We start from the raw sequence: 14,677 nt of genomic DNA on the forward strand, positions 1-14,677 counted from the left end.
CTCTTTCTGGACCCTCCTCCCAAGGATTAGGGAGATGGGACAGATGTGTGGAGAACAGTAAGCATGCTGTGGGCGAAAGGCTATTCATATATCAAAAAATGTTAGAAACCTATTGTGAGGAACAGAGGCAGAACAAAATAAAAGCAATTCTGTCCTTGCATGTACATTGTCTGTAGAAGCCTCACTTTTAATGCCAACTACCATGAAGTTATTTATACTCTGATCTAATTATATGATGGCTGCCAAATCAATGATGCTAAACTGAAAACAGAATAAATTAATGGGATGATTATTATTTTCTTCCAAGCTGAAGTTTAGGCCATGTCATTACATTACATATGCTTCGTACTTTTCAACTATCTGAATTCTCTTTTTTAACTTAAATGTTGTTGCTGGATTGGGCTAGTATTAGCATAATTTTTTTAAATTTTTAAAACATTAATTCCATATCTTTTTTATGGACTCATCATTAAGACCAATCCATTGAAGAGCTATATTTACGGGGAAGAAATTGAATAGCATTTCAGCAGTGATGGTGATACTTAGAGAAATTACTTTGAAGGTGCTGGCTGTTCCCATTTTAAGACAGGTGAAATAATAAATGACAGCCAAAATACTCATAACTGGAGCATCTTATTAGCACATTAGAGGAGATAAAGTGTAGGCTTTTATTGCCCTTTACCTACCCTTCTTAGTTCTGACAGTGTGAAATGATACGAATTACTTTCTCCTCTCTCTTAATATAACTAGGTCAGCTGTGGTCCACAGAGGAAAAAGTTACTTCTATTTAATACTCTCTGAATTGGTGTAGTCCACATAAATTGGCATAGTCTCTCGAAGAACTTAGGGTGTGGCTATATGATCAGAAAGTATAAGTAGTCTAAGAAACATATTTGCCAGATTCTCCCTTTTTATGTTAGACATGAGAATTTATTTCCCTTTTGTTTTTGTGGATTGTTCATTCCTGCTTAAGCTTGCAAAATGGTTAACACAATGCCAGTGATAAACTTAAGAATGAGTACAATTACTCAGTTGTTCATATGGTAACCAGCTATGCATGTGTTGAGTTTTCATACAAACTGGCTCATTTTTTTTTTCTGCTTCTTCCCCACCCACTCCCCACAGAAACGGCTTTTAGATTCAGATTTCATTGATCCTTTAATGAATAAAAAAGCTCGAATATCTCACCTGACAAACAGAGTACCACCAACATTAAATGGCCATTTGAATCCCACCAGTGAGAAATCTGCTGCGGGCCACCTGCCGCCCCCTGCAGCTGCTGCCATCCCTACCCCTCCACCGCTGCCTCCAACCCACCTGCCCGTCTCCAATCCTCCTCAGACTGTAAACTCTAACTCCAATTCCCCTAGCACTCCAGAAGGCCGGGGGACTCAAGACCTACCTGTTGACAGTTTTAGTCAAAACAGTAGTATCTATGAGGACCAGCAAGATAAATATACCTCTAGGACTTCTCTGGAAACCTTACCCCCTGGTTCAGTTCTACTAAAGTGTCCAAAGCCTATGGAAGAAAACCATTCAATGTCTCACAAAAAGTCCAAAAAGAAGTCTAAAAAACACAAGGAAAAGGACCAAATTAAAAAGCACGACATTGAAATGACAGAGGAAAAGGAAGAGGACCTTAAAAGAGAAGAAGAAATTGCCAAGCTGAACAACTCCAGTCCAGATTCCAATGAAGGTATATTTTACATTCGTAAAACCAACTACATGTGTTCAATGAACAGGCGGAGCAAACTAATCATGAGTGAGATTATGCTGTTTATAATTAGTATTGCTTTTTTATCCATTGACCTTCTGTTATTAATCTTAGTGTTGTGATTTTGAGCAGATTTTTTTCTTGCATTTAACAGCAGTCATTTTCGGTCACTTTTTAGCCAACTATTAAACACAGATTCTATATTTGAGAATAAGATAAGTCATTTGAAAATGACTTTATTATCCTTTTGAGACCCCCTTCGAGAAGGTAGGCAGTGTTGCTCTTTTCCATAACTGCCAGGGTACTGCGCAACCTCAATGTGACCTATTATATGCCAGTCTTGAACTAATTTAACCAGACACACAATTAGTGATAAAAATAATTCTTTTCCTTCTTTGCCAAAGAAACAGGGTCACCCCTGCCTTAATTAATATTAACACAGGGGAAATGTCAAATTCTTCATAAAACAGACAAGGTAAGATCGTGTATGCAGATCCATCACATGATGGTTACTCAGAGTGAAAGTAGTTTGTCTTATTATGTAAGGCTGTTGGCAATTTGCTTGATAAAGCTTAAGAAATTCTTTTGAATTTTAAGAACACTGTTTTAGTAAACTAGTATTAATTGTTATTAGTACAATTTAACCATTTCAAGCTTTTGGAAACTTTAAAAGCCAGATCTGTTGAGATGCAAAGAAGCTTATAATAATGCTTTATTTCTAAAGAAAAGCTAGTCCATAGAAAGACCACTTACTGAGATGTAATGATCTTTAACACCTAGAGACAAAATTCTATTTTTCTTATTTTAAAAAAGTTGTCCTCTAAAACTTAATTGTCCCCCATGCCAGCACATCGAAGATTCAAGCCCATCATTTAGCATTGCTGCCAATTTTAAACCCAGCTTAATTAAAGCAAAATTCTCTAGGAAAATACAACTTTAGAAAAGGTCCTGTATGAATAGAGTTTAAGGAGTCTTGTCTTTCTGTAATTTGCCCATAATACTGTAATCCTTAAATTTAACTGACCATTTTTACCACATGAGAGAAACTTTGCAGAATAGTATGATGCAGTGCCTTCATTGACCTGGACTGAGTATACTGCACATCAAAGCTTACTGTTGCAATTTTTAGATCAGTATGGTGCTGTATAGTGGCCCAAGAGGTAGGTGTAAGCTTTTTCCCTTCAAGTACTACTGTGCTTCAATTTGCTAGGTCAGGAAAAGGCAAGATGTAACAAACTTTGTGTTCAGAGTTAGCAAGCCACGTTCCTGGTTATATCCCTGTCTCCAGACTTCCCACCCTGGAGATGGTGATCCTGAATCAGGCTCGTGTTGGGGGGATTGGGTCCCAGTATGTTGAGACCTACAGCAGAGTTTGAGTGTTCTCAGAGTTGGAGGCCTGGAGAAGCAGACCTAGTCTTTGACTCCTCCACTGAAGACATAGTACCTCTAAAAGCCAATGGAGATTATCACAAAATACTGAGGACAGACTGAGACCCACAGCCCCTGAATCTACTGGAATTTATCCCGTGTTTGTAGCAAAGAAGCAGCCAGGTGAAATGCACTTAATGCCTTCTCCTTTAAGACTCAGGCTGTCGTAAAAGACCCAGGCTTGAGTCAAAGACACACACAGGACCGTGAACAATAAGGCCACAGAGTCTGCATAATTTATTTACTATACTTGGTCTTTTAAAATAGTAAACCAAGAAATTATGAAATTTTCACTTTTGTTTTATATTGAACATGTATGTTTTGCCAGCGGGCAGGGTTAGGATTTGAGTTATTAATTTAATTCTGTGAATGATAAAAAATTACCCTATAAAAAGTCTAAACATACCCTCAGGAAATGGTGCATGCACACAAATAGAATACGGACAGGGATTTTACACACTTTCACAGCATATCTCTGGATAACTGGCAGTCTATTTATTTTTCTATTTATTTATTTTGCCCTTTTAAAAACAAATCTGTAGTATTATGAGATGTAGAGATAGGAGGAGCATAAATTGCAATTCAGTAATGACTTTTTAAAATTACTTTAAACTTTGGGGCGCCTAGGTGGCTCAGTCGTTAAGCGTCTGCCTTCGGCTCAGGGCATGATCCCAGCGTTCTGGGATCGAGCCCCACATCAGGCTCCTCGGCTGGGAGCCTGTTTCTTCCTCTCCTACTCCCCCTGCTTGTGTTCCCTCTCTCGCTGGCTGTCTCTCTTTGTCAAATAAATAAATTAAATCTTTAAAATAAAATAAAATAAAATAAAAAATAAATTACTTTAAACTGCTACAGGAAAACTTTTCGCGGCTTCCACTGTCTGCATACACAGAGGGTAGCAGTGAAATACAGTGACCGGAGCAGTCTGCTACCTGACTTCATTGTCTCATCTGCCTTGTTTGAATCCTATGAAAAGTAGATGTTGATGTAAAATTTGTATCTTCCATTGTCTGGCTGCATCTGCCACCACAATCTTTGAATTGCTGGGCAGATGCCACAACTGTTATGGAAAGAATAGAAGATTGACCTTGGGTTAAGATGGAATTCCTTTATTGTGCAGACACTGCAGTAGCCAGGGCGCTTTCAATGCCTGGCGTCAGTTCTGCTGGCCCTGGTCATAGGGCCTCTATTGTTCGTGTTCAATTGTATTCCTTGCTCACTGTTGCTTATTGAGATGGAAGAACAGAATTTGAGGAAGAGTGTTCCAGATGTTTCTGATCTATTTTAGAATTATAGGCATTTTATAACCATACTGTTTGGTGAAAGCTTGAATTTTTTTCTTCGTTGTAGGAGTTAAAGAGGGTTGCACTGCCTCCACGGAGCCTTCTTCAACAATTGAACTCCCAGATTATTTGATGTAAGTTCAGATATCTGCCAATGGGAGAGAACTGTTTAATTTTAGAAAGTTTGCAAATTCTTTTCCCATAATTTGCAAATCAGAAAAGAAGTTCCAGAAATAGAGTCCTGGAGCCACCCCTGCATTTGAAAGGCTGCCATTAAGCCTGCTCGTCCCAAATCCACCCCTGTCTGCCTAAGCAGGTTGTGTCTCCCCCTGCTCTGAGCTCTGCTGCCTGGCCTTTAAGTATAGAGAAGCCTGTCCTTTGTTCCGGGGCCAGGCCAGGCATTTGATTATGGAAGATTTCAGGGATCTGACTCTTCAAAGCTGACAGTCTATCAATGCACATTCACTTATTCCCCCTGAAGAGAGTTTATTACTGATAAAGAGCTTAACCCTCCACAGGTAATACAAAGTAGAGATAGACTGATTTTCATTTAAATAAAGTTCTGCAATCAAACTAATTTTTAAAGGAGAGAATAGTAAAATTTGATCATTTCACTTTAGAACCGGTTATAATGTTTTTGTTATGGCAACAAGTTGCTAAATGCTGAGCTGGGGACATTTTTGTAACTGGTTATCACAGAAATTATAACTTGTACACGTAATTCTAGCTTTTTTATAGACTCAAAGGCTTCTGTAAGAAGAAATAATTAAGTTGCAAGAGCCTGGAAAAACAGAGAGTGGAAGAGCAAACAGATTTGACTGCAGGATAGCTTTGAAAATGAACAAATGGGCAAAATAATTTGAATGTAGATTGGAAATTGAACTCTTGAGTTTTCTCTCTTAGTAACATCTCATGATGGGCAAAGTTAAACTATGTTGTGTAGCCCTCCATGTACCACGAAATGTTCATTTCTAAAGTAGAGAACATTTTATACTTAAAATGTGTTACTTTTGCTTAACGGTAGTGTGAAAGCTATACTTAATGGGGAATGATACAGCATGAAACCATAATGCTGGTTATCATCTCTGAACTAAAAAGAACCCAAGAAACCATGCTGGGTCCTCTCTTATCTGAGGTGGTATGGTTTTAGAGTTCTGAGGGAGCTTTCAAAAGCAACCACCACTGAAATGGCCCAGGAAGGGTTGGTTGGGGGACAGCGCCTGGCTCCACTGATTGAGGGAGTTCACCTCTCCTTTTGCAAACCCACTTCTTAAAAGTCTTGTGAAAGTTGGCCCCCTCAAATGACAACTACAGTACTGTGCTCTCATTCTCTTGTGATGGATTTTGAATTTCCCTTTTTTTTGTAATACTGATACAGACTGGCTATATGTGACAAAATCATGTGGGGAGACTAAAAAATAATTCTAACTCCGTCCCCATGGATTCAGGACGTTGCTGTGTTTCGTCAACTTAACCAGTTCTATATTTAAAAACTTGTTTTTAACTCCCTAAGTATGGTTGCCACATCTGCCTCAGCGTGTTTTGGTATGTTTGTCATGTTTCTGGCTCTTAAATATCATGAAAGTACATAACCTCTGTGATTGTTTGCTTAATTTATTTTATCCCAAAACTGATATAAATATAGATTTTCTTAAAGTGGTCAGAAAGAATGAATTTTCAAAAAAAGCACCAAAATTACAGAACTGAAACTTCAGTTGTTTCATAAGAAAACCAAAAAGACATACAATAAAACCTTAATGATCAGCCTCTGAATAATTCATACTTAAACCACAATATTCCTAATTTTTATGTAATAAGAATACTTCTATTACTTGTGGCTGTGAAAATAGCCAAGACCTTTAAGATTTTATTCCATCCCTGCATTAGGAGCCAACCAGAGAACCATAACAGTTTTTGTTAAAAAATAGTGAAATGCTTTTCGTTAAAATGCCAGTATAACCAAATAATCTTCTATAATAGCAGCACAACTGTTGGCCAGTTTGGTACTTTTCCCTAAGGAAATTATTAAATAAAATACTGAGGGTGTAGCCTCAGTTATGTTTTTGAGAAGGAAGGATATTTTATATGACAAATTAAGCCTGAGTTTCACGAGCAGTGTAGCCATTCTGCTTACAGATGCGTATCCCCAGGAACCTCTTTTCCCGCCCTGGGCTTCCGCTGGTGTGCAGTCAGGACAGCCCTGTCTAGGAGAGGACTGCTGCTCTGCTTGGCCGGCCCGTGCCTTTTACAGCAAAGACAGCAGCAGGGCGCTTTAAATCCGCATTCTACTGCTGTCTCTGTCACACTTAGAACAGTAGAGCTGCACGCTGTCTAACTCTGCATGGATCAAGATATTAGTGAGGACACTGAGGTTGCACAGTTGCGTCACTGTTCTCACATTTCCAGCTAGACATTTTGCTAACTCATTTTGAATAAAACTGGTGAGATTATCTAAAACCACTTTCGTAGTGGACTGAACTCCAAGGCTTTCCCACAGTCCAGAATATACAGGCATGTCTGGGGCATGCTAAAGCCTGCTACCTGCCTGAAATTGCTTTGAAATCGCAATTTTTCTCTCAAAAAGTCAAGGGAATTTTGCATTCCATGACAGGAGCACAGAGTACAGAGACCCAGGCCAGATCCTGGTGTGATCCCACTTGCCAGAGCCACAAACAAATAATACTAACTTTGTTTTAATATTAAAACGTTGTTTTAATTTGCTTACCACTGAATAAACTGACACTCTGGGAAAATGGCCTTCACTCACCGGTTTCCTAAAGTTATTCACAACCCAAAGTAAAACAGATTTATGGCATTTTTATTAAGAAAGTAAATTAGAATAATAATATACACTGATGTTCAGTTACATGGACTATGATATTTAAGTGTTGAAAAGAACTAGAGAAATATGCTTTTTTTCCCCTGGTCTCTCATTTCAAAAGAAGACAATTACTCGTTTGTATTTTATACATTTGCCTAGTCAAACGTGGGAGGAAAGAGGTAGAAGGAACAAGCCAGAGGCACCTTGCTGGCAGCAGGTGGAAAAGGCCGAAAGACAGACCTCCTCTCATAAAGCAGCAGATCTAGAGAGAGCTTGGACTTCAGCATTCAGTGACTGTGTAACACTCTCCTGGCTTCATGTTTCCCACCGAGGCCTTCTGTTTCCATGTGACTCGTAACAGATGGGTTGGCCTCTGCCACTAGTGTGGTAGTGAATTATTTTGGATAGAGAAAGGTTTGGGAAGCTAAATCTGTGTAAGTGGTGTTTTCTACTCACAATTCAATTCCATTGCCACCATGTTTTTTTCACATTTACTTTCCTTCACTGAAGGTCTTAAGCTGTCCTGTGGGATAATTTCACCTGGAAGTCATCCCGAAGGAGTGACATGGGGGCAGACAGTGGTAGGGCAGCATTCAATGTAGGGATACGTGCTTGGATACAGTTTCTAAGTTTTTGGTTTAAATGTCAGGCTTGTGAATCATGTTGATTCTATAGTCTCTCTCCATTTATCTTATTTCTTTTTTCTTATTAGAAAATATATTGCTATCGTCTCCTATGAGCAACGCCAAAATTACAAGGATGACTTCAATGCTGAGTATGATGAGTACAGGGCTTTGCACGCCAGGATGGAGACTGTAGCTAGAAGGTTTATCAAGCTAGATGCACAACGAAAGCGGCTTTCTCCAGGCTCAAAAGAGTATCAGGTAAACATGGTTGCTCCTAGATAGGCTGACTTCCATATTTTACCGTCTTTGTTCTCTGCCTGGCCCATCCCCAGGCACCCTTCTGGCCTTCAGAGCAGGTCTTCTGGCAAACCAGCCTCTCTGCAGCTTCTGATCGTCATTTAAAATTAGCTAGGAAACTAAATATTTGAAATGGTTCTCAAAAATAAGTAAATACAATGAACTCTTTCTGTCAATGGAAAAAAAATAACTTTTTTGTAGCATAGTATGTGTAAAATATGTAATATATGCTTTATCTTTACTATAACATAATAAAGAGTATCAAGAAAAAAGGCAAACACAACTAAGTAGGGGAAAAGAGTTGGATTTGGGATTCACTGAAGTACTTGATTGCACTGCCAACTCAGACTACAGCTGCTAGTTCTAGTGCTAGTCCCCAAAATTGCTATTTCAAGTACATTTAAAAAAAAACTCAGTCCGGCATAGAATAGGGAAGATATAGACAAGAAATATAAACGGGGTTTAATACCACAGAGATCTGGGGTTTAAGTAAAGAAAAGACTGACATTTGTTAACACATACTAATCTGTCTTCACTTCCCGACTTTAAGTAGTAGTATTACCACAGCTGACAAACCAGTAGAAGCCAGACCCGTGTACTGGTTGTTCTCATAGTTAACAAGCAAAAGGATTAATATAAATGAATGTCTCCTTCCTTGTGTCGGCCACAGAACTTGTCACGCTTCACAGCCATAGATGGTGCCTTCATTCTTGCCTACTGCTGTTGCTCTGACAGGAATCTACATAAGAGAATGAATGGGTTTCCCACAATGGGGAAAACAGCCCCAGAGCATCTGTGCCCTAAAGACTCATGTGTCTTTCATTAGTGGGCCTTAATCTTTAAATAGGCCGCCTAGAGTTATAGAAGACTTTGCCAGAGGAATTAGCGTTTGAGGGTGGAAGAGGTCTTGATATGGTGGTTTGGGGTTTATTTTTTTATATATAGTTATTTACCAGTGTACCATGATTATATTTAAACTAAAATGTTAACTCCAGGGACTGCTTAGTGGTTAGGAGGAGGCTGCGAGCTAGACTGCCTGGGTTTGATTCCCAGCTGTACATTTAATATTTGTGTGACTTGCGCAAGTTATCTAACTTTCCTCAAAATCCACTTCCATAAAACAAGGTGATTATAGAGTTGTGCAGAATAAATGTAAGCATTTGGAAACCCTTAAATCCATAGTACGTAAGGTTACGTAAGTATTAGCCATTTTCTCCAGCCACCTAATATCCCTCCCTAGAGGCCATCAATAGTACTGGTTTCCAGTGTATTCTTTCAGAGGTCTGTGTATGTGTTTGTGAGATGTACAGACACAAGGAAATTCACGTATGTGCCATATGTAATTGAATTTAAGATGCCATCAGTTACAATATGTACCATGGTCTTACGTTCCAGTAAGTTAAACTGTGATACATTATTTATCTGATCTCATTAAAATGAGAAGAAATGTGCATCTTAGAAGTAATGAAATTCTAAGAATATATCATTCTGTTTCCCCTTTTAAACAAATAATACCGAACTGTATAAATCATCTGCACTTTGCTGTTTTCATTAAACAATATAATGCACCTTAGAGAACTTTAGATAAGTGCATGAAGCACTTCCCCCTTTTTAATGGCCTCTTAGTATCCCTTTGTATGGGCTAACAGACATTGAAATTTGTGTACTGTCTTTTGCTTTTACAAACGATACTGCAGCAAGTAACCTTGTACACACAGCGTTTCACTCAGGCACAAGCAAATCTGAAAGAGAAGTGTGGAAGTGCTGAGTCAGTTCTGCATTTCTATTTTGATAGCAGTTGCCAAATTGCCTTCTTTAAAGATTGTACCAATTTACATTCCCATCATCAGTATTTCCGACACCCTTACTGAATGGGTGTTAGCTGTTTATATTGCCAAGAAGAAAAAGAAAAGTTGTTCACTTCTAATTTTAATTTTTAATTTTGTAGAATGTTCACGAAGAAGTCTTACAAGAATATCAGAAGATCAAGCAGGTAGGAATCATCACTGTGGGTTTTCTGACCTGTGGGTGGGAAGTATTACAAATTCTGCAACCTAATTCCTCCCTGTTTTTTTCCTCTGCAGTCCAGTCCCAATTATCATGAAGAAAAATATAGATGCGAGTATCTTCATAACAAGCTGGCTCACATCAAAAGACTAATAGGTGAATTTGACCAACAGCAAGCAGAGTCATGGCACTAAATCTCTGCTTGGATCAGAAGATGTGAATAAACTTAAGCTTATTTATTTAAAATTCCAAATGAGTTGCTCTAAGATTCTAAAAAAATGAAACTTTGCTTGTTGAAAGTTTCAGTATTAGTAAACTTGAGTTATTTACTTTTTGTTTTTTTTTCTTCCCATTTTACTTTGCTTCCCTGCATTTTGGAAGCTGCTTTTTTCTGGTCCTTCTCCCTACCCTCACCCTACACCCAAGACTTATGTTTGTCAATAGAAATAATTTTTTTTAGATATTGGGGATCCAGTGTCTATCTTCAAATCAATTTTTTTCCTTAAAAACTTATGCTTGTCATTAGAAATGATTTTTTTTTTAGATATTGGGGATCCAATGTCCACACTTCAAAGTTATGTGTGTTTAAAAAAAAAACAAACAGTAATGTGCAAGGTGAAATGCTTTTGGATAAACATAAGCCTACTTTCTGACCTTTCTTAATGCAAACTCTTTGCCTTAAATGGTAGAATATTTAGAAATTTGCACAAAATACAAAAAAAAATTAAACATTGTTTTGGAGGGTTAAGAAATAGAAAGGCGTATGTGTATGTGTATAGCTATGCACACACATATGTACATACAACCTGACTTGATCTAGACAGCAAATCCGCCCTGCAAGTTAACCCCCCATTGCAATGGTTGCCTTAAGGTGTTTGCTAGTTGTGTACATAGTGTGGTTAATCATTAGCTACACTGCTTCCCACTTGGTTAGAGCAATGGGAAGCATACTGTGGCCTACCAGCGTCTGAAAGCGTGTGCTCGACCTGTATGTGTGCAGAGGTGGTGTGGATGTGAGCGTGCATGGAGGAAAAAAGCTGCTACTCTCCGTAGGCCAAACGCTCAGGTTAAACAACTGACGAGTGTTACTGTAGGGGTTGGTTTTTGTTTTTGTTTTTGTTTTCTGTCAAACTGCTACTTCTATTGTGGAAGACAAAAGCATTTCCATTTCAACAGTTCGTCAGCTTTATTAATGTTGGGCAAAATCAATATGTTATGAAAATGAAACAGATCTATAGTTTTGGGGCAAAATTATAAAATTAAACATGTAGGTAACCTATTTATATACTGCTATAAAGTATTTTTCGAAGAGAGATATGCAAAGAAGCTATTACCTACATGAAATGTATATTTAAAGATTTTTTTTTTCATCCTGGGAGCCAGGAATATAAAAAAAGAGCGGATATATTTAACCATAACATACTGTGATTCATCAAACAGCACAAACTTTCATTTCATGGAGTTTATCTGTTGACGTTGATTTAAACTATCATTTGTTTTATCATGTGGGAACATAAGTTATGTGGTCAAAAATATAAGGATTTTGAACTAATGTTGATTCAAGTTGTGTTGTCTTATCGTATTGTCTTTTCAAAGTGCTGCCAGTTGAAAAGGGAAGCATTATGTTTACAAATCTGTTTTGAAATGTTTGCCAAAATTTTGGTAGTATCTTTAATAAAGATGTTTGTCTCCAGCATCCAAAAAATAAATAAATAAATAAATAACTTTGTTGTGTATCAGTGTAAACCAGAAAATGCTGGTATCCGGAAAACCTGAGGGAACGTATAGACGAACTTTCCTCTTTGCAGTTCTTCTAAAACGTTAGCTGGAAAGAGTAGATAATATGGAAGAGAATACAAAAGTAAAAAGACTATACAAAGACCAATACAAGACCCTGTGCACTATAACTCTATAACATTACTACAGAAATCAGATTTCTATGTAGCACAGACCTCTTAAGGAATTAGTTTCTTTTAGCATTGAGATCCCTGGTGCTCTTCCTTTTACCTCAGAATTGGTACAATCATTACTAAATGTTCATTGATTTCAAACTTTGAGTTGTGAAAAGATAGGAAAGGAAACTTAATTGGGGATAACTTTGTTCCTCATATTATGGTGGAGTCTCCAAAGGGATCTGTCTGTAGGTAATGACCTCACTGGTGTCATTTCTTGGACATCTTGGCCTTTTAATCAAAGATTTCTGCTGCTATTTGCTATGAGCAGTGTTTCTCAAAAGCCAGGTGCTTGGACCACTTGCATCACCCAAATTAGTATCTCTGGGTATAGGGCCCAGGTATCCACACTTTGTAAATAGCGCCCAGGTGACTTTTGCAAGGGGGAGGTGTGAGAACCATTGGCATAGATATGGCATTGAACCTTTGGGTCTCTAAATCTCAAAGTCTTGAACTGAAGTTGAACTACTGGCTTTTTTTAAGCCCATCCCTGTCGGCAGCACAAATCACGCTGCCCCCTCTACAGGATCTGAGGCACCCTCTCAACTGTTTCACTGCCAGCTCTTATTTCAGAACTTGTTTATGAACAAGCCTTCCAGTTGGTTCTTAGCCCTTGGAACTCCCACCCGCATACATCAGCACATCTTCTGGTTTACAAATTGGGTCATAATGGAAGCTGGAGGTATGTTATAAAAATCCAGCATTGCACATTCGTAGACTTGACCACCTACCTATAAACGCCTTAATTTAGATGTTTGTTGTGTACATTGGGCAGATCCTTGCAAATGTGTATCAGTTGCAAATCTGAGTTATAAATCTCTGAATCTGCTGTTACCTGAGACTGCATCTCTTTTGAAGATGGGCATGAGCCTATTAAAATTTTTATAATCGTCCTTTATCTCCTACTGCAAGATTTTTAGATTCTCTCAAATAACTGCTGCAGGAATGAGTGGCCACTTAGTACCAGGTACTCTGGTAGAAGAATTTATTGAGTTGTTTTGAGAGACACAGTAAGTATAAAACAGCATTATGAGAGAATGAGTTGTGTTATTTTTTATCACATTTCATCTAAAATAATTTGAAGCACTTTTGAAAATTTTTACCAACAGCAGATTAACTCCAGATTGAATGAGCAGCTGACTTAATACAGACCAAAACGAACATTGACTAGATGTGGTTTTGTTTTTTAAGTAGGGATTCTGTTTCCTATCTTGTCATTTATTTCCCATGGAATATTTGAGGGGGTAACTTCCAGCTCTGAGTAGTGATGGATGTTCAGTACCAGCTCTCACAAAAATAATTGGTGTGATCAGTTTATCTCATTTCTCCGTGCACACTGATCGTAAAAAATTCAGTATTAATTTCCTTTCATCTCTGATTGATCTTTTAAACTTTATAGTTTTCTTTTCCCCTAAAGTATTTCACCTCATGTAAAACAAACGCATACTTGCATGTTGGAAGCGAGATGCTGAAATGAGGATTAGACACAAGTGGTCCATCAGTTCCGACACTCTCCTTGGTTGCCTTACCCCTTCCATTAGTGCATTCTTTGCTTCTGGACCTTGGCTGAAACTCTTCAGCCAGTTCATGGTGTTTCTGGCAGTGTGAGTGTTGAGTCATGTATGCTTGGTATACGCCCTTACTACTTTTGAAGTTCATACGGTTTATTACTTGCCTAGGTGTTACTAAATCCTTTTCTTATGTGTACCGGATGGGGGGAGAATTATAGCCAGCATTTTGAGGAACCTTTTGTGAAAGGATATAAACTGATACTACTAAATGAGGGCAACGGAAGATGTTATCAATGTTCTTTGTAACCTGAAACTAAACTAGGCTGTGAGGCTCATTTCAAAATATTCCGAAGTGTTAAAAATACATACATATATATATATCTCTACACTGTTTCTCAGTTGTTCCACCCAAACCATGTTAGGACTCTCAAAGGTAAAATGTCACAGGGACTTTTCAGTTGTTACTAAGCTCCGCAGCTGTGGTGGTCCCTTCTGTTCTACACCAATTTCGGTTCAATAAAAATGTTAACTTTGCAATTCTGGTAATTGTTTTTCCTTTGTCTCATTTCAAGGCTCTTAAATTTGTCTTAAGAAAAAAACAAAGCAAAACCCCGCAACAGAGTACTCTCTGATGCCCTAATGTCAGTGACCCTCCTGGGACAGAGCTACTTCTTGGGGACTCTAGGAAGTGGGGGCCGGGTATCTGCACCAGGATCCTGCCTGTTTTCCAAGCGTATGGCATGCCCTCTGGAGGCAACACCTACTTGGAGAACAAGAATCACAGTTACCATGTAAGGGTTTCCTGTGGCTTACTTGTGCATGCATTGTCCCATGACTCCTCACCACAACCCTGTTGTCCCCGTTTTATAGGTGAGTGAACTGAGGCTTAGAGAAATTAAGAGACTTGTTCATGACACAGCCGGTAAACAGTGGAAGCTGGGAAGCCTGACCCTAGCGTCTGTGTTCTTCACTGCTTCTCCATACTGCCCCTCATAATGCTGGCACCTTTGCGTGAGCTTCACGAGGTGACCATTCCAGTAA

The 14,677-nt window shown here is 38.5% G+C and overlaps 1 protein-coding gene across 3 annotated transcripts in view; it reads left to right on the top strand.

The window, feature by feature from the left end:
• ELL2 (elongation factor for RNA polymerase II 2) overlaps positions 1–14,170 on the top strand; it is a 78,862-nt gene extending 64,692 nt beyond the window's left edge. For 2 of the 3 annotated variants that reach the window (XM_040622070.1, XM_040622069.1), the window contains 5 exons: positions 1,126–1,696; positions 4,490–4,556; positions 7,956–8,127; positions 10,115–10,159; positions 10,251–14,170. In XM_040622070.1, coding sequence (XP_040478004.1) covers positions 1,126–1,696; positions 4,490–4,556; positions 7,956–8,127; positions 10,115–10,159; positions 10,251–10,367 — 972 coding nt within the window. In that variant the 3' untranslated portion in view covers positions 10,368–14,170. The remainder of the gene's footprint in view (positions 1–1,125; positions 1,697–4,489; positions 4,557–7,955; positions 8,128–10,114; positions 10,160–10,250) is intronic. The other variant, XR_005832398.1, reaches the window with a different exon arrangement.
• Positions 14,171–14,677: the final 507 nt, after the last annotated feature.

This window comes from Ursus maritimus, unplaced genomic scaffold, assembly GCF_017311325.1.
Source record: "Ursus maritimus isolate PB19 unplaced genomic scaffold, ASM1731132v1 scaffold_5, whole genome shotgun sequence".
NCBI classification, from domain to species: Eukaryota; Metazoa; Chordata; class Mammalia; order Carnivora; family Ursidae; genus Ursus; species Ursus maritimus.